At 38.1% G+C, this 26643-nt stretch overlaps 1 protein-coding gene across 1 annotated transcript; it reads right to left on the reverse strand.

The window, feature by feature from the left end:
* Positions 1-7604: 7604 nt before the first annotated feature.
* Positions 7605-26596, reverse strand: RBM11 (RNA binding motif protein 11). Its single transcript, XM_045501634.1, has 5 exons — positions 26153-26596; positions 22407-22569; positions 21003-21075; positions 10447-10543; positions 7605-8705 (listed from the first exon to the last, which is right to left on the reverse strand). Exons 1-5 carry the CDS (start codon positions 26246-26248, stop codon positions 8421-8423), a joined length of 714 nt encoding a protein of 237 aa, XP_045357590.1. The 5' UTR covers positions 26249-26596; the 3' UTR covers positions 7605-8420.
* Positions 26597-26643: the final 47 nt, after the last annotated feature.

Genomic DNA, 26643 nt, shown 5'->3' on the forward strand with positions numbered 1-26643 from the left:
ACTGTAATATCGTGTGTCACCTGTACTTAATACATGTCTCATGTTTATATTTCCTAAATGGTACATGTTATCTGGAGAAAAAATAATTGAAATCTGGAGAAATAAAACTGAAATTGGATGATTACGGTATCAAAGAATAAAAAAGCAGTTTTGCCATAAAATGGTTCTCTTGCTCATAATATTGTTGGGAAGCTTCCATTTAGTTTACCCGAAGTAACTTTAATAGATTTGAAATTTATCCTCAGTTAGGGCAGAATCTTGATAGAGAGCCTCATTTTTAGTCCCACTGACCATTGGGCCCCGATTTCTATGAAGGAGATGTGACAATGACATTCAATCTAGCATGAGGTAATTATGATATCTGTTTACAAATTTTTCTCAAAAGTACTGACCGGTTATTATAGATCCTGTAAATAAATTTTTAGTACCAACAGTATAGTAACATATTTAGAGCACTGGAACAGAACTCACAAGACTTATATTCTAGCATTTTCTCTGCTGAAAAAAGATGTGTGTTTTTGGGCAAATGAGCCTCAGCTTCGTCATTTATAGGGTATTTTTTCTCAGGATTAATGTCTGGCATTCAGTGGCCTGAATAAATAGTAGTTATTATGATTATTAACCTTGTACAGTTTCAGCCCGTTCGTTCATTCATTCATTCATTCATTCATTCCTACTCCCCAAATCCAGTAATGAATACTCAAGCAGTAAACAAAGAAAGTTTGACTAATGTTCTTATTTTTTTTTCATATTGCCTGAAAATTTAGTTCTTTGAAGCAGTTCAGTGAGTTTATCTGCAGTGTTCTTCGGAAAAGTACATGATGGAATTCTGAAAAATTCTTTTCATAAAGTTCCCAATTGCTTCTGTGGTCAGTGGGTGAGAATAATTGTCTTTGTCCTATTTGGATGCCAGGGGGAGGAGGGAAGTAATTGCTGTGTGGGCAGCTGGATAACCCGTAGGTAGAAGGTAGAGATTACTAGTTTATGAGAAAGGCAAACCTGAGATTTTCATCAAAGAAATGACTTGTAACCACCTCACTCCCATTTTCACACATAACCCATTGGCTAACGTTCTGGAGTTCATCTTCTTATTTTCTAACAATGACATTTATTTTGATCAGATTTTTCCTGTGTGCACATATTCTAAGGAAAGAAATTGGGCCAAATGGCTGGTCTCATTTGCCTTCCAAGATCCTGTGACATGGCCCTGAGCTATGCCACTACCTAGGAATGAGGTTTTAAGCTCAGGATATTTTAATTACATTTTAAAGCAATATAGTCACTAATATAAGAATGTCTGGTTAAAGAAACATGCCAATTTTCCAGACCTAAGTATTGTACAAGCATTTGAACAATAAAAAATAGTATGATATATGGATATACATACAGAGGCATGTTAGTTGAATCAAAACTGTCTTAGCTCATAGGAAATACAGTTTAAATATTACTGAATTTTCACCATTTAAGATGTTTTTTAAAAATGTAGTATCAGGTTCCTTATATAAATATAAACAAGCAAGTATATTTGCTATTAAAGGGACCAACAACCCATCAGAGTGGTTTGAGGATAACTTTAAACTGAAAACACCTGAACAAATAGCATCCTCAGAAAGTAACTTCCCGTTATGGCCTTAAGTAGAGCCATAAACTTTCTCCTGAAGGGGCTCATGTTCGAGAGAATACTGATCCTTAACCCTGTCAGATGAGAGTTAGGCTGCCATAAACGCCCCTTTGGGAGAGCTTCAAGCCAGGAAGGAAACTGCCTATCAGCACCTGCATGAAAACATGTAAACACATGTAAACAAAAGAATCTTCCATACTTTCCCACTGAAGCCCTAACCCTCTCCGCTCATTTGGCAAGCTGGTGTATAAACCATTGGCCCTTGCAATTTGAGGAGCCAGTCCTTATAGTATGCTCCCACATGCATGTGAAGTAAACTTTTCTTAAATTCATTTATTCAGGCAAATAATTTCAAACAAAATTACTGAATTAACCTTTGTCAATTTAATTTTCAGGCTCCAGACTACTTACACCTAAATTGGTAGCAGAAAAGTTTTCCTCCTAACACTACCCACCTTGGTAATTAAAGATAACCCACTTGAATACATACCCCTACTTCCCATGATGTTAAACTCCAGTATCTTTACAGGAGGCAAACATATCACAGCTTGAAAGTTTGGAAACAAGGTCAATTTTCTTAATCTTTGTGTCTTTGGTTTCCGAAAGTAGCTTATAGATCGTTGTCTGTAAGATGGGTCACTTTGGAGTCACCAGCTGTCTTGTGATAGGACTCAGGATGAATTTCTCCTCATCCCATTGATGGGTTCAAGAGGAGACTCCATTGAAACTTAGAACAAGAAAAGAGAAGGCACGGTTCACCGCCCTCCAATTATTCCCTGTGAGAAGCTGCGTGCCTGTGAGTCTGTGGGCCAGTGCAGGGGTCACTGCTGCCCCGAACTTAAAGACCTTGGACACATAGGAAGTTGCTGTCTCCGCTAAGAGAGAAAGGTGGGAGGAAGCCACTTATCCCCTAGGGAATTGAGCTTAAGTTGAACACTTGTGGCTGGAAGCAGCAGCAGGAATCCTTATTTTGGCCAGCTCCTTTTCAAAGTAGGCATGTGGGTTATTTTCAGACAATCCTGCTCCTTGCATAACAACTGACAATTTACTTTTCCTTAGAGCTTCATTCATCTATTTTCTTAGATGTTTTTATTTTATGACAGCAGACATATTTCCTAAGCTGTTTTTAAAATTTTTTTTAATGTTTTTATTTTTTTGAGAGAGACAGAGCATGAGTGGGGGAGGGCCAGAGAGAGAGGGAGACACAGAATCCGAAGCAGGCTCCAGGCTCTGAGCTGTCAGCACAGAGCCTGATGTGGGGCTTGAACTCCTGAACCCTGATATCATGACCTGAACCAAAGTCAGACGCTTACCTGACTGAGCCACCCAGGAGCCCGTCTAGGATATTTTAAACTGTGTCATATTATTATTTAAGATTTCCCTAACTTAAACTATAGTTAACTTTTAAGTTTCTAAACACCATCAACTGTATCTTACTTCAGTTCCTTAATTTCCTCTAATTTTATTTGCCATATTCTGATTATGCTGTCATTTTCTTACCTCTAAATATTCATTTTGCTGAGAAATAAGCTCCTCATTCTGGATGTTTCAAAATACCACTCATTGTTCTAAATTCAAGTTTAATGTCACCACCTTCATAAACTCTACCTTGTCACCTTTGTTGACTACACTGTTTATTCTGTGCAAAAGGCTGGCATCACTTCTTTAACTTACTTTCTGCTCCACACTCCCATGACAATGGGTGGGGGCAATAAATTCGGTCACTGGGAGTATTCCCTCCTTCCCTCAGGACTGTATCCTCTACAGGAGTATCTCACATACGAACACAATCACTATTTTAATATGAAAAAAAAAACCCTTCGGCAAGCATTCCGAAAGAAATTCAAAATTGTTTATATTGTACAAAAATCTAAAGATTTTACCCTTCATATCCTAAAAAAAACACACCACGATCAAAGATTTATGTGTAAAATTGAATTCGGCAAAATTCTAAAACAAAATAGATTTTTTCTTAATCTTTGATTATGAAAGGCTTTCTGGGAAAAATCCCCAAAACTATAAGAAAGACTAATATGTATGATAAGATATTAACTATGTCGTGGACTCTGGGTCTAAAGTTCTCTCTTGTCTAGCAAAAGAGCTGGATGCAGGATTGATAGTGAGAGATGGCTAATGTCTGGGAAAGACAAGAGCCCTGAATAAGGGTCCTTGCCCTGTTTTTATTCAGATCAGAAGGCTTACAAACGTGATGGGCATGTACAAATAGACAAAGAAACTGGGAACATTAACTTGGGCATGTGAGGGAAAAGGGGGTATTTGAAGATATACAGTGTTTGGGGGTTTGGATCAATATAACACAAAATCCGGCACAGGGCAGTTGGGAGAAAGGTTGTTTACCGCGGATGTGAGGCAGCACCTCTGTTTATCTTAGCTAGCCTAGGGCATGAGGCAGGTAGGAGGAATAACCTCAGGGTTGACAAGGCACCTTTTCTTTTGGTCACCATCTCTGCTCTGGGCTGCTTGCCTGCAGTGCAGGGTCCATAGTCCAATTCAACAATTTACCTAACCTAGCTCTATCCTACTGTGAAAGCAGCTTTTCTGCCACAGTACTAAATTGGGGGTGCTTCCACCCTGAACATCTAATCTCGTTTATTTCATATTCCTATGTATTGGTCACCTTTGCACCGTTCCTATTTTAGGCCTTTGCCTCTCCCTCTCTACTCTGGGGACTCTGCACCCCCTCTCTATTTTGGGGTGCCTTTGCACCTCCATATTCCTGGCACCTTTGCACCTCACTATTCTCAGGGTGTTTTGCACCCCCTGTTCTTGGTGTGCCAATCTGGTTTACCCAAACTTGGGTGTGAGCATTTTATGACTTTGTATTTCTTTATGCCTTGTTAACCCATTGGTATAAACCTGGGGGACTCCTAAGCTTATCCCCCACAAACTATATGAAAATTAAAATCTGCTCTGGAAATTAAATAAAAAAACCCTGGAAAATTATTTAAATATATATAACAAGGAGTGAAGTTTCTTAAGATAAAGAAGGATTTAAAAATCAGCAAATAGAAATTCCTTTTAGACCTGACACACTGACATACTGAGAAACACAGTTTTATCTCCTCGTTCTCCAAAAACCGATTAAAACAAGAATAAGAATTAAAAAAAAGAAAAAAATATTTAAGCAGCAGAGGTTGGGAAAAGGCCAACAACAAAATTTTTGACATTCTCTAGATTTTTAAGAACACAAACTAACCAACCCAATAAAAATCTCTTAACCACATATCTTCCTTATGTCTCTTTCTCTCCTCCCTTTCACAGGAAGAAACTTGAATAAATTATCCTTTTGCAGTCCATTAGCTATAGTTATTTTCTCATTCTCACTCGAAATCAGTCTGATCATGCTTGTGCCAGAATCATTTAACCAAAATGTCTTATATGAAACATCATTGCTAAATCCAGTGACCAATTCTGAGTACTTATCTTACCTGATCTATCAATAGCATTTGACACAACTAATTATTTCTTCCTCCTGGAAACACTGTCTTCGCTTGGATTCCCAGATACCATGTTCTGTTTGTCATTCTACTGCGGTTCTTCCTCATCTCCCTATGGTACAAATACTGGCAATACCCAGGGCACAGGCCTTGGAGCTCCTCTCCTTTCTACCTACACACACTTCCTAGATGGTCTTATCCAGTCTTAAGGCTTGAAATACCACTAATATATAATATTTAAATCTTCAACCTAGATCTTTCTCTGGACTGCAGATTTATATGTACAAATTTCTTGATATCTATTAGATTTCTGACATGCAAATCATAATTAACATGTCCAAAATTCTCCAGATTTTGCTCTAAAACTTACTCCTCCATAGTTTTGCCCATATCAGTAAATGGTAATTCTTCCAGTTGCTCTAACCAAATACCTTAAGAGTCATTGGTTACCCTTCATTCCCTCTTTCCCATGATTAGAATGCTTAGTGAATGGTCATCTTTACCTTTAAAATACATCTAGAATCTGACCACTTCTATTGTTACTGTTCTGATCCAAACAACCATGTCCTCTTGACTGGATAACTTCAATAGTCTCAATATTTCTGCCCTTGTCCTACCCTCACTCCCCACACCCCATCCACAAGACATCCCTGCTAAGAATAATATGTCAAGGTTGTTACAATGACCTGTAAGTTCCCATTATCTTCTGTTCACATCTCTGCTGTGATCAACCTCCTCCACCATATTAGCCATATTCTCTTTCTTCCCTGGAATGCTTCCCCCATGGGGTCTTTGACTCTGCTGTTCCCTTTGCCTGGTGTTCATTCCTCAGATATCCACATAGCTTTCTTTCCTGCTTTGAGTTTTTAATCCCTAAACATGTTCTTTAAAAAAAATATATATATATATATATGTGTGTGTGTGTGTGTGTGTGTACATACATATGTGTGTATATATAGATCTTTTTTCCTCAGCAGTTAGCTGTTATCAACATCTAACTTTGTTATTGACCTTAATTTTTCTCTTTCCACTACACTATTCCATAAGAACATGATTTAAAAAATACATTGCATAACCCACGTTCCTGTATCCTTAAGAGGTTGGGGTGATATTGACAAGAGGCAAACCATTTTACTAATACAGGTTTAAAACTTGGAGCCATTCTTCCAAGGATGGGTAAAGAGCAGGCCTAAAAATGTGAGAACAGTTGAGAGTCAGGATAGAAAACTGGACTTCTAGGTATTCTCCCTTTTTTTCTGTGTATTCGGGTGACTGCCTTTCTTCCTCCCAGGATTTATTGTCTTGAGGAATGGAGACTCTCATGACCTCCTATTGTTCTCTGTTTACCTCTACTATAACATTATCCTGAAATCACCTAACTCTGCATCTATGCCAGAAGACCATAAACTCCTCAAATGTTGGGATCAAACTTTTCCAGTGATGTCTGTCACCTCAGCACCAAACTCTGTGTTTGGAATGATAATCATGCCTTGTTGATTGATTTGCTTTAATGAGTACTCCAAGCAGGAAATGAAGAGAACCTGAACAAGGTCACAATGAGGAGTTAATGACTACTTAGAAATGGGAGTGATGGGAACTGTCTAGAATAACTCCAAGGGTTTTGATTGGCATGCAAGAGAATCTGCAATGTTTTCCCTTGTGATTAACTTAGAGGTGGGATAAAATTAGTGAAGATTTGTTGCCAGCCTGGGGCAAGCAGCTGGGGTGAAAGTTATTTTCCTATCCAGGATATTACTAATTTTCTCATATAGAAATAGAAGCAAAGACATTAATTATTAGGATTCATAGTGTATGGGACTGATTAACAGTATTCACTTACAGTATGTTTTCATTTATTAAGCTCCCCAAGCAAGGTCCAGTAGTTGAAACAATTATTGTTATATCCAGGTTCCTTGCAGTAGATGATGTTCTATAAACTTGTTGAGAGCCAATCATTCTCAGAGTTTATAACACAGGAAATATGTGAGTTTGTATCCTTCCTTACATACTGGTTATGTTTTCTAATTACAATGCAAGTAGCACATGTGTTTCTTAACCCTTATACCTGTTGATGATATAACAAGATGGTATTGGAAACTGAAAAGGAAATATTACTGGGAACCAGGTAATAGATTACTTGATCTTATCTGCTAAAGCAGTTTCTACACACACATGAAGTAATTTTTGCAGGTTGGGCATGACTAGTAGTAGACTTAGTCCACAGTTGTGGCCTCACGTGACCTTGTAGAACCCATTCTGATCAAATAACATCATCACTATCAACTTCAGAAAATATCACTTAATGCAAACCAGAGAAGTTGTGTTCACTGAACTTCCTCAGGCTTGAGGTACAGAAGCATCCTTTGTAAAAAAAAAGATGTCCTTTGAACTTTCTGCTTTAAAATATAATTTCTACGGAAATCCAGAGCCCCTCTCTCTCTCTCTCTCCCCCTCTCTGTCCCTCTCTCCTGCTCCCATTCTCTCTCTAAAATAAAAAATAAAATAAATGAACCAGAGACAAGAAATATGATTTGATAATAAATATTAAATACCATACATTAATGAAGTATCATTCTATTTATTGTTCATCATCAAGATTTAAGTATGTCAAATATACTATATCAAACCCAGCTGACAAAAGAGGTTGGGTAATACGGTCATAGCTAATTTTCATGAACTACAATTAAGCGAGAAGTGAAGAGGCAGGTATTCCTATTTCTATACAGTTACATAAAAAGGGAAGGATCTAAAAACCAGTCCCATGATAATAAGCTTTCCTTTGGTATCCTCATTTTATGAAATAAAGCTGCAGGAGAGTAAGGCTCAGAAACACCATATTTAGACATAAAAGATAAAATGTTACTCACAAAGGAAACTAAAGCCTGCTTTTCCATCTTTGTTAGGAACAACATGCAACTCCTAAATATTTACACTAGATTTCATTCAGAAAATCCACCGCTCCATACAGGCAACAGTCTCGGAGAGCAGGGTGCCTTATCCACAAGTGCTCAGGAAGTGACTTCTGATTGAGAAGTTAGTGCAATGCCATCATCAGTACTAAAATATAATAACTCAAAGCGTATTTCTTGTTGACAATGTGTCAAAAATACTATTACAAATACAAAAAATACTACATTATATTATTTTTAAGTTTTTGTCATTCAAGACAAAAATTTTTGTCAATTAACAGGAAATCAGATGTCATATTATTATATATTTCAAACAGCACAAGAAAGCCACGAAACTGGTCATTTAGGAGAATACTGGTTGTTTGTGTTTTTGTTTGTTTTTTTTAAAGAAAATGAAGAGCAGTATACACAAATTTCATTTGAACATAATCCCTAATATCTTTTCTTTTTCTTACACTTTCGGAACTTTTGGCTATATTCATTTCCTCTATTATTTTCTGTGCTACTGTCACTGTCACTGGTTTGTTTTTGCCTCTTTCGTTTATTCGTCTGATGAAGGTCAGGTTCGCTGGGCTGTTGGTGAGTCCATTCGTAAGAGCTGGGTCCAGCCTCTAGATCTGGAACACAATTTAGGGGAGAAGACATGGCCGTGCTACTGGGAAGCGGTGCTGTCACCTCATAGTACGGAAGCTGCAGTGCTGGGTTATACGCGTGCCACTGCCATGAAAAAGAAGATAATCTTCTACCAAAACAAGCCCAAACGTTTAAAAAAAGTTAACAGTTACAAATAACTACAAGCAAACTAAACCGCGTGTTAGAAGGACAGTGACTTTTCAAAACGGTAATGTGGTAGTTTCCTTAAATGGTTAATGTGAAGATTGAAGGTAGTATATGCCTTATTACAATACAGATTAGTGCTGCCTTACAGAAATACAGTACAAGCCACAGATACAGTTTTATATTTTCTAGTAGCTACAATACGAAAATAAAATATTTTATACTGTTTCTAATATTAATAATGTATTTTATTTATCCCAAAATATCCCAAATACTGTCATTTGAACATGTGAATAATATAAGAATTATTAATGAGCTTTTTTACTTTCCCTTTTCCATACCAAGTCTTTAAAATTTGGTGTGCATTTTATACTTATAGCACGTCTCAATTAAGATGCTACATTTGCACAGACAATACTTGATCTGAATTTAGATTATCCAAAATTTACATTTGAAAAAGGAGATTCACATACCCAAGGTTTCAAATATTCTTAAAAATATTCTAATAACTGAGGGCGCCTGAGTGGTTCAGTCGGTTAAGCATCCGACTTCGGCTCAGATCATGATCTCCCGGTTTGTGGGTTCGAGCCCCGCATCAGGCCCTGTGCTGATGGCTCAGAGCCTGGAGCCTGCTTTGGATTCTGTGTCCCCCTCTCTCTATGCCCTTCCCCTGCTCATGCTCTGACTCTCTCTGCTTCAAAAATAAACATTAAAAAAATTAAAAAAATATTCTAATAACTGAACCGAGTTATCTGTTTTTAAATTTTAATAAAAATTAAAATTAAGTAAAATTAAAACTCAGCTCCTTATTCTCACATGCGGCTAATGGCCATCGTACGATAGAGCATGTTTGTCCACTATTAAGATAGACACTTTCTTGATTTTAATTCAAGTTTCTAACTACAAAAAGTAGATGAAAGATTAATAGAGACAAAATGAACTTGTGTGTGTGAGTGCATGCATGGGTGCGTATGTTTCTCATCTCTACCAACAACATGACATGTAGGAAGAACGATATTGACAGTTTTGAATGAGAACTAGTTGTTTGCTAGTATCTCACTGTAACTAAGAAAAATTTTTTCCAGAGGTTCAATTCTCGATGTTCCTTATGTTTACAAAATGAAAATGCCTACGTGAAACATCTGAAGCTCACATATATGTTGGGTATTTAAAAAAAAAAATCACAACCTGTGAATCACACTACTTGTGTTACAATCCCACATCTGTCACTGACAAGGTGTTTTGGGCCTATTTGTATCCTTCAGTTTTATTAGGCATAAAATGAAGAGTTAAACGAAAAATATTTTCCTAAGTTCCCCTTTAACTTATTGTGACCATACTTATAATTTCGAGGCTGGAACTACATTTTTGAGAGCCTTTGGAAATAATGCAGTTTACTCTACCAACTGAGAACCTAAATTAAATTAAATTTAAATTTAAATGAGAACTCTCTATTCAAATTTTCCTTGGACCACAGTGCATCCTCACTACCATCTACCTGCTTTGTGCTGACACACTCGCTCAGGTACTAAGTTTGAGACTGAAGATGCCTGTGTTAGAGCCGACCACCACTGGGCAGAAGACAGCCTCTGCCTTCACTCCAGGTTGAGATTTGAGAACCGTAAGTTCCACCATAGTCTGTATTATATTATACATTGAACCAAAGGCATATCAAACTTACCATTTTCTGAAAGAAAAAATATTCTTGAGGTAAAGTTGCACCATTAATTGGAAAAAACTGCATGGGAAAGGAAGATCTGCCCACAACTTCTTCATTTCTTTGGGAAGGGAAAAGAAAAATTAATGAACAGTTAAAATTCTTACACACAAATGTCCTTTTTTCTAAAAAAACAATAAAAAAATAATAAAAGCTCTTTGTAATTAAAAAACAAAGCTTCCTTAAGACAACTCGATTAAGATTAACTTGAAACATATACATACAAATGATCAGACATTATACTGATAAAATAGTGACCTCATAGTGCCTTATATCTTATTAATTGCTAACATACTGAAATCTAAATATATAGAGTCACATCTGACTTTCTGATAGGAAAATGTTCAATATGTTATATTTGTATAAAGAAAAAGAACACTTAGATATGAAGAGAGCAAAGCTAGTCATTAGTAACCACCAAGAATGCATTTAATTTTCTACAGATATAAAAAGTGAAAGAAATATAGAATTTATCCTCAATTTATTTTGGAAGGTATCTTCATTGTTTAACTATAAAGATTATGCTCTTTCCTAAATGGACTGTTAATGTTACCATCAAGCCATGTTTGCTGATTTCTTTCACACATGAATTAAGATAATAAAAATCCCTAATTCAAGAACAGTTGTGAGCTAAAGTTTCATTTGTAAGTGTAATATTGCTTCTATGAAGATGTTTAATAAATTCCAATGTTAGAACAACTAGCCTTCATTTGCTACTTGCTCCTCAGTATTCCACAATTTTAATGCAAATACGACTAATCCTTAGGAAAGAGATGTGCTGGGAGAAAGGGTAAAACTAACACGGGCATGTTTTTGGGACCTGGGAAGATGGCGGCATAGGAGGACGCTGGGCTCACCTCCTCCTGCTGATCGCTTAGATTCCACCCACATCGGCCTAAATAGCCCAGAAAACCATCAGAAGACTTGCAGAATGCACTCCAGAGCCAAGCATATACAGAGGCCCACGAAGAGGGTAGGAAGGACAGAGGGGCGGTGCATGCTACACGGACTGGCGGGAGGGAACCAGGGCAGTGGACGGGCAGCCCGCCCTGCAGGGCAGAGCCCCCAGTCTGAATTGCAAAAACGGAGGGGCTGGACTCCATGAGTTCTGACAGCCAGCGGAACTAAACATCTGGAATGTTATAAGTCAAAAGCTCTGCTCTTGGAGAGTGGGGAGGGCGAGAGGATGCCAGGAGAGTTGTTGAGTCCCGGAAGACAGAGCTCAGCTCAGCAGGGGAACAAAGGCACTGGCAAGCGCCCTCTCCCTTTCTCATTCACCAGCCAAAATTCCAAAGGGAACCAGTTCCCGTCACTGAACTTGCTTGCACCCTGCAAACACCCAACGCTGTGCTTCTGTGGATCCATCCCTCCGACAGGCCTGCCTCCCTCCAGGTGCTGCAGGGCCCCTCCCACAGGGGACCACCAACGTCAAAGTGAGCTAAGCCTGCCCCCCTGCCCCTGTGCACCTTGCAGATCCACCCCGGCTAATACGCCAGATCCCATCGAAGCAGCACCACAAGCCTGGCAGCATGCAAGTAGCCCAGACAGGGGCCGCACCACTCCACAGTGAGTCCTGACTCTGGGAGAGGGGAAGATAAGGTATACACCAGTCTGACTGTGGCCCCAGCAGTGGGCTAGGGGCAGACATTGGGTCTGACTGTGGCCCTGCCCAACAACACAAGTTACTCTGAACAGCACAGGAGAAGTGCCTTGCAGTTTGGAGCCACCACAGGGACTACCCAAAATGACAAAATGGAAGAATTATCCTCAAAGAAACTCCAGGAAGTAGCGACAGCTAATGAATTGATCAAAAACAATTTAAGCAATATAAAAGAACAAGAATTTAGAATAATAGTCATGAAATTAATCACTGGGCTTGAAAAACACATACAGGACAGCAGAGAATCTATTGCTACAGAGATCAAAAGACTAAGAAATAGTCATGTGGAGCTAAAAAAATGATATAAATGAGGTGCAAAATAAAAGGAAGTGGCCATAGCATGGATTGAAGAGGCAGAGGAGAGAATAGGTGAATTAGAAGATAAAATTGAAAAAGAGGAAGCTGAGAAAGAGAGAGATAAAAAAATCCAGGAGTATGAGGGGAGAATTAGAGAACTGAGTGATGGAATCAAATGAAACAATATCCATATCATAGGAATTCCAGAAGAAGAAGACAGAGAGAAAGGGGCTGAAGGTGTACTTGAACAAATCATAGCTGAGAACTTCCCTGATCTGGGGAAGGAAAAAGGCACTGAAATCCAAGAGGCACAGAGAACTCCCTTCAGACGTAACTTGAATCGATCTTCTGTACGACATATCATAGTGAAACTGGCAAAATACAAGGATAAAGAGAAAATTCTGAAAGTAGCTAGGGATAAACAGGCTCTAACTTACAAAGGTAGACACATAAGAATAGTAGTAGACCTATATACTGAAACTTGGCAGGCCAGAAAGGAATGGCAGGAAATCTTTAATGTGATGAACAGAAAAAATATGCAGCCGAGAATCCTTTATCAAGCAAGTCTGTCATTCAGAATAGGAGAGATAAAGGTTTTCCCAAAGAAACAAACTCTGAAGGAATTCATCACCACTAAACCAGGCCTACAAGATATCCTAAAGGGGAATTCTGTGAGTGAAATGTTGCAAGGACCACAGTGTACCAGAGACATCACTATAAGCAGGAAACTACAGACATCATAATGACTTTAAACCCATAACTTTCAATAATAACACTGAATGTAAATGGACTAAATGTTCCAACCAAAAGACACAGGGTATAAGAATGGATAAAAAAAACAAGACCCATCTATTTGCTGTCTACAAGAGACTCATTTTAGACCTGAGGACACCTTCAGATTGAAAGTGAGGGGATGCAGAACTATCATGCTACTGGAAGTCAAAGGAAAGCTGGAATAGCCATACTTATATCAGACAAACTAGACTTTAAATTTCAGGCTGTAACAAGAGATGAAGAAGAGTATTATATAATAATTACAGGGTCTATCCATCATGAAGAGCTAACAATTATAAAGGTCTATGCGCCGAATATGGGAGCCCTCAAATATATAAAACAATTAATCACAAACACAATCAATCTTATTGATAAGAATGTGGTAATTTCAGGGGACTTTTAATACCCCACATACAACAATGGATAGATCATCTAGACACAGGATCAATAAAGAAACAAGGGCCCTGAATGATACAGTGGACCAGATGGACTTGACAGATATATTTAGATATATCTGCATCCCAAAGCAACAGAATATACTTTCTTCTTGAGTGCACATGGAACATTCTCCAAGATAGATCACATATTGGGTCACAAAACAGCCCTTCATAAGTATAAAAGAACTGAGATCATACCATGCACACTTTCAGACCACAATGCTATGAAACTTGAAATCAGCCACAGGAAAAAGTCTGGAAAACCTCCAAAAGCATGGAGGTTAAAGAACACCCTACTAAAGAATGAATGGCTTAACCAATGGAATCAAATGAAATTACAACAATCCAAACACTTTGGGATGCAGCGAAGGCAGTCCTGAGATGAAAATACATTGCAATCCAGGCCTATCTCAAGAAACAAGAAAAATCCCAAATACAAAATCTAACAGCACACCTAAAGGAAACAGAAGCAGAACAGCAAAGATACCCCAAACCCAGCAGAAGAAAATAAATAATAAAGATCAGAGCAGAAATAAACAATATAGAATCTAAAAAGCTGTAGAGCAGATCAATGAAACCAAGAGTTGGTTTTTTTTTTTTTTTTTTTTTCAACGTTTATTTATTTTTGGGACAGAGAGAGACAGAGCATGAACGGGGGAGGGGCAGAGAGAGAGGGAGACACAGAATCGGAAACAGGCTCCAGGCTCTGAGCCATCAGCCCAGAGCCCGACGCGGGGCTCGAACTCACAGACCGCGAGATCGTGACCTGGCTGAAGTCGGACGCTTAACCGACTGCGCCACCCAGGCGCCCCAAGAGTTGGTTTTTTTTAAAAAATAAACAAAATTGACAAACCTCTAGCCAGGCTTCTCAAAAAGAAAAGGGAGATGACCCAAATAGATAGAATCACGAATGACAATGCAATTATTACAACTAATCTGTCAGAAATACAAGCAATTATCAGGAAATACTATAAAAAATTATATGCCAACAAATTGGACAACCTGGAAGAAATGGACAAATTCCTAAGCACCCACACACTTCCAAAACTCAAACAGGAAGAAATAGAAAACTTGAATAGACCCATAACCAGCAAAGAAATTGAATCAGTTATCAAAAATCTCCCAACAAATAAGAGTCCAGGACCAGATGGCTTCCCTGGGGAATTCTACCAGACATTTAAAGCAGAGATAATACCTATCCTCCTCAAGCTGTTCCAAAAAATAGAAAGGGAAGGAAAACTTCCAGACTCCTTCTATGCAGCCAGCATTACTCTGATCCCCAAACAAGATAGAGACCCAGTAAAAAAGAGAACTACAGGCCAATATCCCTGGTGAATATGGATGCAAAAATTCTCAATAAGATACTAGCAAATCAAATTCAACAGCGTATAAAAAGAATTATTCACCATGATCAAGTGGGATTCATTCTTGGGCTGCAGGACTGGCTCAACATTCACAAATCAATCAATGTGATACATAACATTAATAAAAGAAAACATAAGAACCATATGATCCTGTCAATTGATGCAGAAAAAGCATTTGACAAAATTCAGCATCCTTTCTTAATAAAAACCCTTGAGAAAGTTGAGATAGAAGGAACATACTTAAACATCATAAAAGCCATTTATGAAAAGCCCACAGCTAATATCATCCTCAATAGGGGAAAACTGAGAGCTTTCTCCCTGAGATCAGGAACACGACAGGGATGTCCACTCTCACTGCTATTGTTTAACATAGTGTTGGAAGTTCTAGCGTCAGCAATCAGACAACAAAAGGAAATCAAAGGCATCAAAATTGGCAAAGATGAAGTCAAGCTTTCACTTGTTGCAGATGACATGATATTATACATGGAAAACCCGATAGACTCTACAAAAGTTTGCTAGAACTGATACATGAATTCAGCAAAGTCACAGGATACAAATTTAATGTACAGAAATCAGTTGCATTCTTATACACTAACAATGAAGCAACAGAAAGACAAATAAAGAAACTGATCCCATTCCCAATTGCACCAAGAAGCATAAATACCTAGGAATAAACCTAACTAAAGATGTAAAAGATCTGTATGCTGAAAACTATAGACAGCTTACGAAGAAAATTGAAGAAGATAACAAAGAAATGGGAAAACATTCCATACTCATGGATTGGAAGAATAAATATTGTTAAAATGTCAATACTACTGAAAGCAATCTACACATTCAAAGCAATCCCAACCAAAACTGCACCAGCATTCTTCTCAAAGCTAGAACAAGCAATCCTAAAATTTGTATGGAACCACAAAAGACCCCGAATAGCCAAAGTAATTTTGAAGAAGAAGACCAAAGTGGGAGGCATCACAATCCCAGACTTTAGCCTCTACTACAAAGCTGTAATCATCAAGACAGCATGGTATTGGCACAAAACAGACACACTGACCAATGGAATAGAATAGAAACCCCAGAATTGGATACACAAATTTATGGCCAACTAATTTTTGACAAAGCAGGAAAGGATATCCAATGGAAAAAAGACAGTCTCTTTAACAAATGGTGCTGGGAGAACTGGACAGCAACATGCAGAAGAATGAAACTAGACCACTTTCTTACACAATTCACAAAAAATAAACTCAAAATGGATGAAGGACCTGAATGTGAGACAGAAAACCATCACAAGCCTAGAGGAGAAAGCAGGAAAAACCTCTCTGACCTCAGCCGCAGCAATTTCTTACTTGACACATCTCCAAAGGAAAGGGAATTAAAAGCAAAAATGAACTATTGGGACCTCATCAAGATAAAAAGCTTCTGCACTGCAAAGGAAACAATCAACAAAACTAAAAGGCAACCGATGGAATGGGAAAAGATATTTGCAAATGACATATCAGACAAATGGCTAGTATCCAAAATCTATAAATAACTCACCAAACTCCACACCTGAAAAACAAATAATCCAGTGAAGAAATGGGCAGAAGACATGAGCAGACATTTCTCTAAAGAAGATTTCCAGATGGCCAACAGGCACATGAAAAGATGCTCAACGTCGCTCCTCATCAGGGAAATACAAATCAAAACCACATTCAGATACCACCTCATGTCAGTCAGAGTGGCTGAAATGAACAAATCAGGAGACTATAGATGCTGGAGAGGATGTGGAGAAACGGGAACCGTCTCGTACTGTTGGTGGGAATGCAAACTGGTACAGCTGCTCTGGAAAACAGTGTGGAAGGTCCTCAAAAAATTAACAATAGATCTACCCTATGACCCAGCAATAGCACTGCTAGGAATTTACCCAAGGGATACAGGAGTGCTGATGCATAGGGAGACTTGTACCCCAATGTTTATAGCAGCACTTTCAACAATAGCCAAATTATGGAAAGAGCCTAAATGTCCATTAACTGATGAATGGATAAAGAAATTGTGGTTTATATACACAATGGAATACTACTTGGCAATGAGAAAGAATGAAATATGGCCTTTTGTAGCAACGTGGATGGAACTGGAGAGTGTTATGGTAAGTGAAATAAGTCATACAGAGAAAGACAGATACCATATGTTTTCACTCTTACGTGGATTCTGAGAAACTTAACAGAAGACCATAGGGGAGGGGAAGGGAAAAAAAAAGTTAGACAGGGAAGGAGCCAAACCATAAGAGACTCTTAAAAACTGAGAATAAAGTGAGGTTGATGGGGGATAGGAGGGAGGGGAGGGTGGGTGATGGGCATTGAGGAGGGCACCTGTTGGGATGAGCACTGGGTGTCATATGGAAACCAATTTGACAATAAATTTCATATTAAAAAAACTAACACAGGCAGGTAAAGGCAAAAATGAGGACAGGTGAATGACAGGAAGCAGTTAGATGGATAGGCGGAGATCCCATTTATAAGCGGTGACAGTACTGCAAAAACCAGAGGAAGAGTAAATTTCATTAAGGAAGGAATTAGACAGCTGTCAGTTATAAAAGAGGAAGTGTATGGGAAGTAAGGATGTGAAGGATGAAAGATTTTTCGGGGGGGGGGTAATATAATAGCCTGATTTGGAGACAAGGTGCAAAGACCAGAACATGTGTATAGAACAAGCAATAGTAAAGAAACAAATGGAAAGTGCAATGAAATTCTAGAGTAGGGAAGATATGACCTCAGTAGCAGAAATAGTGAAATTAGCACCATCATGAAAGCAATTACAGATTCTCTAAAACCACGATCCTTCCTATGTGAGTATCTGGGCATGCACAGTTGTCTACATAGAAGAATTGCATGTAAATTGGGAAGGGTTATGAGCTAAACTGTCACCTCAAATTTATTATTTTGAAATCCTAACCCCCTAAACCTCAGAATGAGAGCTTATTTGGAAATAGGATTGTTGCAGATATAATCAAGAGGAGGTCATACTAGAGTAGCATGAGCTGCTAATCCAATAGGACTGGTGTCTTTATTTTTTTATTTTTATTTTTTTTAATGTTTATTTATTTTTTTTTTTGAGAGAGAGAGTGAGAGACTGGGGGGAGGGGGAGGCAGAGAGAAGGAGAGACAGCATCCCAAGCAGCCTCTGTGCTGTCATGTGCAGACGCTGATGCAGGGCTCAAGCTCATGAACTGTAAGATCATGACCTGAGCTGAGATCAAGAGTTGGACGCTTAACTGACTGAGCCACCCAGATGCCCCAGGACTGGTGTCTTTATAAAAGGGGGAAATTTAGAGATGGGTGCCCACAGGGAAAACACCATATGAAGATGAAAGCAGAGATATAGGTGATGGGTCTATAAGCTAAGGAATATCAAATATTGCCAAATAACCAGGAGATGCTAAGGGAGAGACACAGAACAGACTCTTTCTCACAGCCCTCAGAAGGAACTAACTCTTTGGGCACCTTGATCTTGGGCTCCTAGCCTTCGGAACTGTGAGACAAAATATTTCTGTTGTTTAAATACCTGTTTGTGGTACTTTGTTATGACAGCTTTAACAAACTAATACAGGAACTATTTATTAAAAACAGAAGGTATGAGAGGCAATCAATAGAAGCACAAAAACCCTTTTCCAAGAAAGACCAGTGAAAGATGAAGGGTTTGACATGTACACCACTTTTCTCTGGACATTACTGTAACCTATTCTCATTCTTCCTTTATAATATAACAAATAACTAGAAGATAAGTTACTACTACCGATGAAGTATAGTATTATGGAATATACTTATAATTTTGATTTTCTACCCTAGAATTTGTGATGAGTTAGTTTGTCAAACGTAAGTACAGAATACGAGAGTTATGTTAACATCTTATAAGGTTTGTCTTGTCTTTCTACCTCTGCTCAAATCGTAGCAATAACTTGTTCCTTCCTAATTCCTGAGAAAAAAGAGGTATATTTTACCACGAGAAGAGGGGAAACTCTTATTTTAAATATATAGCTCAATTCAGGAGTCTATAGCACTTCCCCTACCAACACAGTTAATTACTCTCTCCTTTTTGGTAACACTGGCTGAAAGTATTCACTGAATACTTGTTATGTGTCCAGTATTTTTAATACATTGCATTTATTACAAAATTTGATTCTCATAATAATCTTTGAGGTATTATCTTTGTTTTATTTTAAGTTTATTTATTTATTTAGAGAGAGAGGGAGAGAATGAGCAGGGGAGGGGCAGAGAGAGAGTGAGAGAGAGAATCCCAAGTAGGTCCCGCACTGTCAGTGCAGAGACCGACACGGGGCTCGAACTCATGAACCGTGAGATCATGACCTGACCTGAAACCAAGAGTTGGATGCTTAACTGACTGAGTCACCTATGCGCCCCTTATCCTCATTTTAAAGGCAGGTTATGGTGTGGTGAAATAACCTGTCCAAGGTCATAACATTAAAACAGTGGTAAAAGCAGAATTCAAATTCAGGCAATTTGATGTCAGTGCCTACTTTTTAACTTCTAATGTCCCTGATACAGAAATGCTGGGAAGAAAGATGATGTGAAGCACACTGTGTTTTATTTGGGATGAAATAGTTTTACTACAGATAAGCCTGTGTAATTGTCAGTCCTAAGAGGCACTGTCTTATGCCTCAGAGGGACAGGAGTTTCAGCTACAGCTAGTTTACTTGAGAATATTTGGTTCTGCTGCAGAAGGCAAAAACAAACAAGATGGATGAAATGCTTGTAATAGACTCTAAGTAAGCTGCCGGTTTATGGAACAGTGATGAAGCTGGGTTAGAGATAGAATAAGCAAATCACTTGGGAGATAAAGGCAGAATTTATAATAAATATTAAATATAGATAGGAAATAAGTTAGTATGCTGCCAGACATGCTATAGATAGATTCAACAGAATATAGGATGGAATAAGTAAGAACGTTACTTATGGACAAAAAGGGAAAGAAACACCATGTCCTCATCATGTCACCCCTGGGCTAACAATTATGTTGCTTCTCTTATCTTTGCTCTGCCTCAGAAACTCAGATAAAACCTGGGGGCATCTAGCAGACTAACCAACAAGTTACTTGTGTGGCCAGGTGTATTTGCCCCTGACCCTCTTTGAGAAGGAAAATTCTGGGAATATTCCATCTGAATGGATATCCTTATTGAACCTCAACTCTAGTTCTCAGAAGCATGCTAGCAGTGAGGAAGGCTGATGCAGCAGAGCGAAAAACGGTGCATGAATATTAGTGTAACCAGAACGCGGTACACTGGTCCTTCGGCCCACTTGTACCCACTGCTTAAGTGTGCTAACCTATCCAGTATCTTTCCTGTTGTTTTTCACTGTGTCTTTTAAATTGGTTTAATAAACAGTGTGACTCAAACATCTTAATTCAGTTTGAGAGTCCTTCTGTTCCATGACCTCTGGGATAGCTTGCCTGACAATGTCCTTAGAGGTTAACGTTGCATCGAAAAATCAGCCAATGCAAAATTTTAGAATATTTGGAAAATTACAATAGGGAAGTTCTAAAAAGTAGTAAAATAAATAACAGAATGGCTTAATGGCAGAAGGCTTTATTTCAAGACTAGCCACTACCACTTTTTCATCTTCATGACCTTAAAAATTAGTTAACATTTGCATTTCAATTTATTCAAATATAAAATATGGATAATGGTATCTCTGTGATCATCACAATGACACCTTGGATGCTTAAGTAATTTAACAACTATGACAGGCACAAGGTAAACCATAAAGAACACTAGAAACATAGATCTCTCCCACCTACTGATGAAAATATTAAAACCCCACTTTAAATGAAAATATTTTGTCACTTTTCATGGTTTCAGAAAAAAAGCGAATTGCTTAATTTTATCCTATGTCTAAATAGTAAGGTTTTACAATAGTCCAGTATATATAAAAACTACTGCTGGTATAAGAACACATTTATTTGCTTTACCTTTTTGAAAAAAAAAATATTTTTAATTACCTGTAGCTGTGTGAATTTATCTTAACACAGCTCTCGAAACTTTGGTTGGCTGGTTCAGAAGAGCGAGAGCTCCCTATGGAAGAAATAGAACAACTGATTACTTAATGGTACTTTTTTTTTTTGAGTTCTAACATTAAGCCATACAGAAACTCAAAACCTGAAAGGATTTAGCACTGGTTAAAATTCCTTAATCATATAATTAAGATACCCAAATATATCTTTGATCTCCCAAGTAATATTTATAAATTATTTACATCACTGCAAATGAATGAATTACAACCAAGATTTGTCCAAAGTAATGGCTGTACAGAAAAATGATACTGATATGGGACCATAAGGTCCCTGATGTTGTATTGTTCTACATGCCTGTAGACTAACAATGGCAAACATTTGTGTTATTTGCATCCTTTGTAGAATGCATGAGTTCTCCAACCCCCACTGGCAAAAGCGGATGCAACCTTAGGACGCTGAGCAGCTGGCTGGGATGTGTCAGAACATACTATGCCGTGGCCCATTTTACCAGTCCTTGTGAGTTAACCGGAAAGTACTTGAGAGCATTATAGCTAATTAGCTTTGAGAAAACATTAACAAAATAAATAAAAGAAAGAAACACAAGGAGAAACCCTTTTCCTTTGCAATGAGGTATTGTTTTCTTATTCTTATTCATTTTTAGTATAATGAGAGGAATAAAAAACAAACAAGGAATACATCAATATCCTTGAATAATCTGGGGAGGGACGGAACATAAGCATCCCAAGTCCTGCACCATGAGCATAAGCATCGCCTCTATCAGTCTCTCAAAGCATGAAAGAGGTAGAGCAGTAGCACAGTGTTCCCTCGTATTTAACCAGTTGTTGGGGGGTATGCAGGAGAAGGCATTTGAGGTCATTCATGTCAGGAAGCTTTCCTCCAGTTACTGAGGGTCACTCTGCAGCCACTTTCAGCCAGCTGCTCTTGCAGGGACTTTGATCCAGGGCAATATGTAGAGTATGGTTTTCCCAGAAGAATGACTAAGACACTCAATATACCTTCCAAATAGTAGGTATTTGATACCATACATTAGCACTGACGAGAAGATTAGCAAATAGCCTTGCTGTATAAAGGCTAGAGCTGTGTGTCCGCAGTTCATTTAGATTTGCTTAATTTAAAACAGCAAATAGCAATATCGTAGCTACCTTCTGGCTGGTACTAAGAACATTTTAAATTTTCATATAGAAAAAAGTGCTATAGAGTTGGCAATACTAATTAGTCATATAACATTTTCAATGTCCACATGTATTTTGAGAAAATTTAACAGAGACCACAAGGGCCCTATACATCATATAGAACACACAATATTTACACCTCTGAGAACAACACCATCAACAAAACACACTTGGAAGATTCATCGATGGCAAGACCTACCAAATCGATACTGTACATTAATTGGTCTTCCATATAAACGAATTCCATTCAGCAAAGCTATGGCATAAGACACTGATTCAGGGTGTTTAAAGCAGACAAATCCAAAAGACTTCGGCTTTCCTTCTCTGTCTTTGCATATAGTCACTTTGGTTAATGGCCCAGCCTATAAGAAACCTAAAAATTATTTTCTCATAAATCTAAAGATTTTTTTTTACATTCAGATAAATCAAGTATATTCAACTTCAAAGTTAAAAAAATTTGTTAGCAATAATAGCTTTATGTAGTTCTGCAAATAATACATTTTACTAACAGTAATATTTCATCACACTTTCTGGTATTTTTTGGCTGATCAAGGAAACATTTGTAGTATTAGGAACAGAAAACCCTCTGTTAGGCTTAACAAAACAATGTAGAGAGCATTTGAATCTAAGAATGAAATACTACTTTTCTCCATACATATTAACTGTGTAAACTCAAAAATAAATTGAAATCACCAACCTAATGTTATTTGAGTGATCCTAAAAAAAGTGTTAATATTGTATTGAGGCCTAATTTCTTTTGTCAAGATTAAACATTTTTACAAGAGAAACTAAATTTATCATGTGTTTTGATCTAATAATCCTATTTGATAAATATTTCCAAAGAAAAAAAAGTTTTAATATTTTTAAAACTTTTAAGTAGGTGCACTATTTATGTGAGTGAAAAATTAGAAAGATTCCAAACCCAACAATGGGTGAATATTATTCCATTGTGTATTGCTAAAGTGGGATAAAATAAATTTAAAATATTCAGATTGTATTTATAGTAAAACCTATAATTAGCAAAACAGAGTTAAAAAGTAGAAGCAAATATTATAAAAAAGTGTTAATTAAAACTAAAAACTTACATCTCCCCCATTATAAGTGTTACAGGTAGTACCCACAAAGACTTATAAACAAGATTTAATGGCAAATGGCTCATACTTTTTAATTGCATATTAATGATTGATTACTTTTCTCTGTAGAGTTGGATAAATAAACTGCCTTTAAAGAAAAATGTTAACTATTATCTTTAAAATTATACTATATTTTAAGATTCAGTCTTTCTTTTTTTTCATTTTCTGCTTTCCCAGGGACTAGCTCATCCTTCCCTATGACTTCAAAGACCACTTCACCAACAAATCTATTTGTTATACTCATGACTCTTAGAGACCTCTGTGTGACTGTACTTCAGACTCAACACATTTGAAACTGCATTCATTATCTTTCTCCCCCACATCTTTACTTCAGTATTTCTTAGTCAAAAGTACAAAAATATTAAACCTGATTTTCTCACGTCAAAGGATAATGAGAAATTAAAAAAAACTAGTAAAAGGATAAATACACAGTAATAAAATAAAATCAATTTTAATCAGTATTGTTCTTCTACAGATAGTAAATATATAATATCACAAATGAACAGAATATGCTTAAATGCTTTGAATTTCACAAATTCAAAGATATACCAAAGCATTTTTAAAGATAAATTTCAACAAGATTTGCTCATAGCAACAATCCCATCACCTTTCAATCTTTTTAAAGACTAAGGTTATGTGTTTTAAAAAGCCTTTTTAAAAGATACCTCACTTTAGCAAATCCTTCCAGAATACAGAAGGACCAAGGCAAAAATAAAAACATATGCTTGGTTGCCTGATCTCTAATGGTGAAATTATAAAAAATGAGAAAATTTTATATAGTTGTATATAATTTATATATTACATTATAATATAAATATATATATATAATATATATATATTATATATATACACATATATATATATATACACACACACACACATATATATGTATATAAATAGATGGATCCAGGCCCTGCTGACTAGAAATAATGTAAGTGCATGGGGCCTTCATGATTATCCCCAACACCTTTACCAGCTCCCCGCCTTCTTTTTGGAAGCTCATCATTGAAGAAGCCTTTAACGGGAAAACAACTATAAGGCTTCTTTCTGTTTTCCTTCCTTTCTTCCTTCCTCCTTCCCTCCCTCCCTTTCTTTTTTTTTTTTTTTTTTTTTTTGTCTCAAAAATTTTTTTTCTTTTAGTTAGAGTCATAAGTTTCAAATGATATTTGGGGAAATAACTATAGGAAACTATCAGAACAGATTAAAAAAGGCCAGTTTTTTAAACTTTTTAAACTTAAGTACCTTTTTAAGAGGGCATATTAGAATAAGCATAAAAGTCTTAAAATAAACAATATTTTTCAAATAATAACAAGTTTTATGTTCCTGGGGTGGGGAGGGAATTCTCTCTACCAAATTGTGTGTATCTATAATTAGCAGTAGACAGACACAAAGTTAGGGCTTTTCAGAAACTATATCGAGAACCCTTTTCACCACCGGTACTCATACTTAGTCCTAGAAATTTAGTTTTGTTATAGTCTCCCTTGGAACTTGCCCTTATTAGGATAGAGAGAAGTCATTCTTTCTTGATTTCTCTTGATGTTAGTAGTAATAGTAATACTATCAGTAGTAGCAGTAGTTTGCAGCAGCAAACGCTTAAAAGTGCCAGGCTCAATTCTAACTGTTTTACCTGGATTAATATATTTAACCTTCACATCACATCATACTGTAGATGCTATTACTACCATTTGACATTTAAGGAAACTGAAGTACTGAGATATTCATTTACTTGCCCAGTGTCACTTTGCTGACATCAGAGTCAAACAGCTACGTTATATTACATATCCACCTTTTTGTAGATTATCTTAAATCAAAAACTTAATTTAAAATTTTCCCTTTTAGAAAAACCAAGGCCTATCTCTTAAATTTGTATGCTCAGCATCTTACTTTGTGTTTGCCATGTAATTTTTGTACCATTAAACAGTTAGATAGGGGCGCCTGGGTGGCTTGGTCGGTTAAGCGTCCGACTTCGGCTCAGGTCATGATCTCACGGTCCGTGAGTTCGAGCCCCGCGTCGGGCTCTGTGCTGACAGCTCAGAGCCTGGGGTCTGTTTCGGATTCTGTGTCTCCCTCTCTCTCTGACCCTCCCCCATTCATGCTCTGTCTCTCTCTGTCTCAAAAATAAATAAATGTTAAAGAGTTAGATAAATGGCTGGATGAAGATATCCCTTTAGCAAGTGACACCTACATGTATATAATAGGTGAGTGTTTAGAGGAGACAGAGGAGGCTTACTCATGGAAGTCCTAGGTCTCAAAAAGTTTCCAGAAGGTCCTCTTGGTATGAAATACAGGGAGCTTCCCAAGGAATCAATTGGTCAGCTATGATGCGGCTGTCCAAATCACTAAATTTCATTTACCATACTGGAGTAAAAATACCCTCCATATAAAAGGGCTTGGGGGCATAAGTAATGTATAGAGCAACATTTTAAAATCTATACCTCTCATTTCGCTGGATGTAAGGCGTGAGGGTGCTTATTGCCTGAAGGAAGGCAGTGACAGGGCTGTTTTCTGTTTTGCCCAAGATACTCAAGGCCCAGGCAGTTTCTGGGAAGCCCTCACTCAGGGCTGGGCGCTGGGGGGAGCCAAGTCACCCCCTACCCGCAGAACTGTACAGTGGGGACGGCGATAGGACGTACATTATATCACTTCAATGCCAGCTGCTCACGTGGGGACAGGTGAGCCCAAACGGAACTAAACTATAAAGGATGGGGCGGGAAGGGGGCCGGGCACCGGGTGGTCCAGGTGTGCCCCGCCCCTCGGGCTGCGCTTCCGGCTTAACGCTCCCCGCCCCTCCACCGCCCCCCGCAGACGGTACCTGAAGGAACAGCTCGTAAAGAATCTCTTCCCGTACTCGGGCCTCTAAATTCCCCACAAACACCGTCCTGTCGGCCTCCTCCTGAGCAGGGAACATCCCTCCGGTCTCCGGCCGAGGATAGAGGAGGCACCCAGACCCCGCCCCCTCTCGCCGTGTTACTGCGCCTCTCGGACTAGGGGAGTCGCGCGGACGACGGGAGCGCGCGCGCCAGGGGCGGAGCGAGGTAGGCGCTACGCCCCCCGGCGCCCCGCGGGGCCGCCCACCATGCCTCCCCAACGCCCTGGATCCGGCCGGGACCGAGGGGGTGTGAGTGAGAATAAAAAGGATTACTGTGCTCGGGGCTTGCCCCTCTTGCTTGTGGAGTGCCCTCCATTTTCTTGGACGCACCGTTATTAATTGACTTCGGATTTATTCAATCAAAATTTTCAACAAAATGTGTGTAGAGAGGCTTTAAGACGTACTAGCTGCTGTACAGTCGCTCCTAGGCTAAT

This window comes from Leopardus geoffroyi, chromosome C2 (assembly GCF_018350155.1).
Source record: "Leopardus geoffroyi isolate Oge1 chromosome C2, O.geoffroyi_Oge1_pat1.0, whole genome shotgun sequence".
NCBI lineage: Eukaryota > Metazoa > Chordata > Mammalia > Carnivora > Felidae > Leopardus > Leopardus geoffroyi.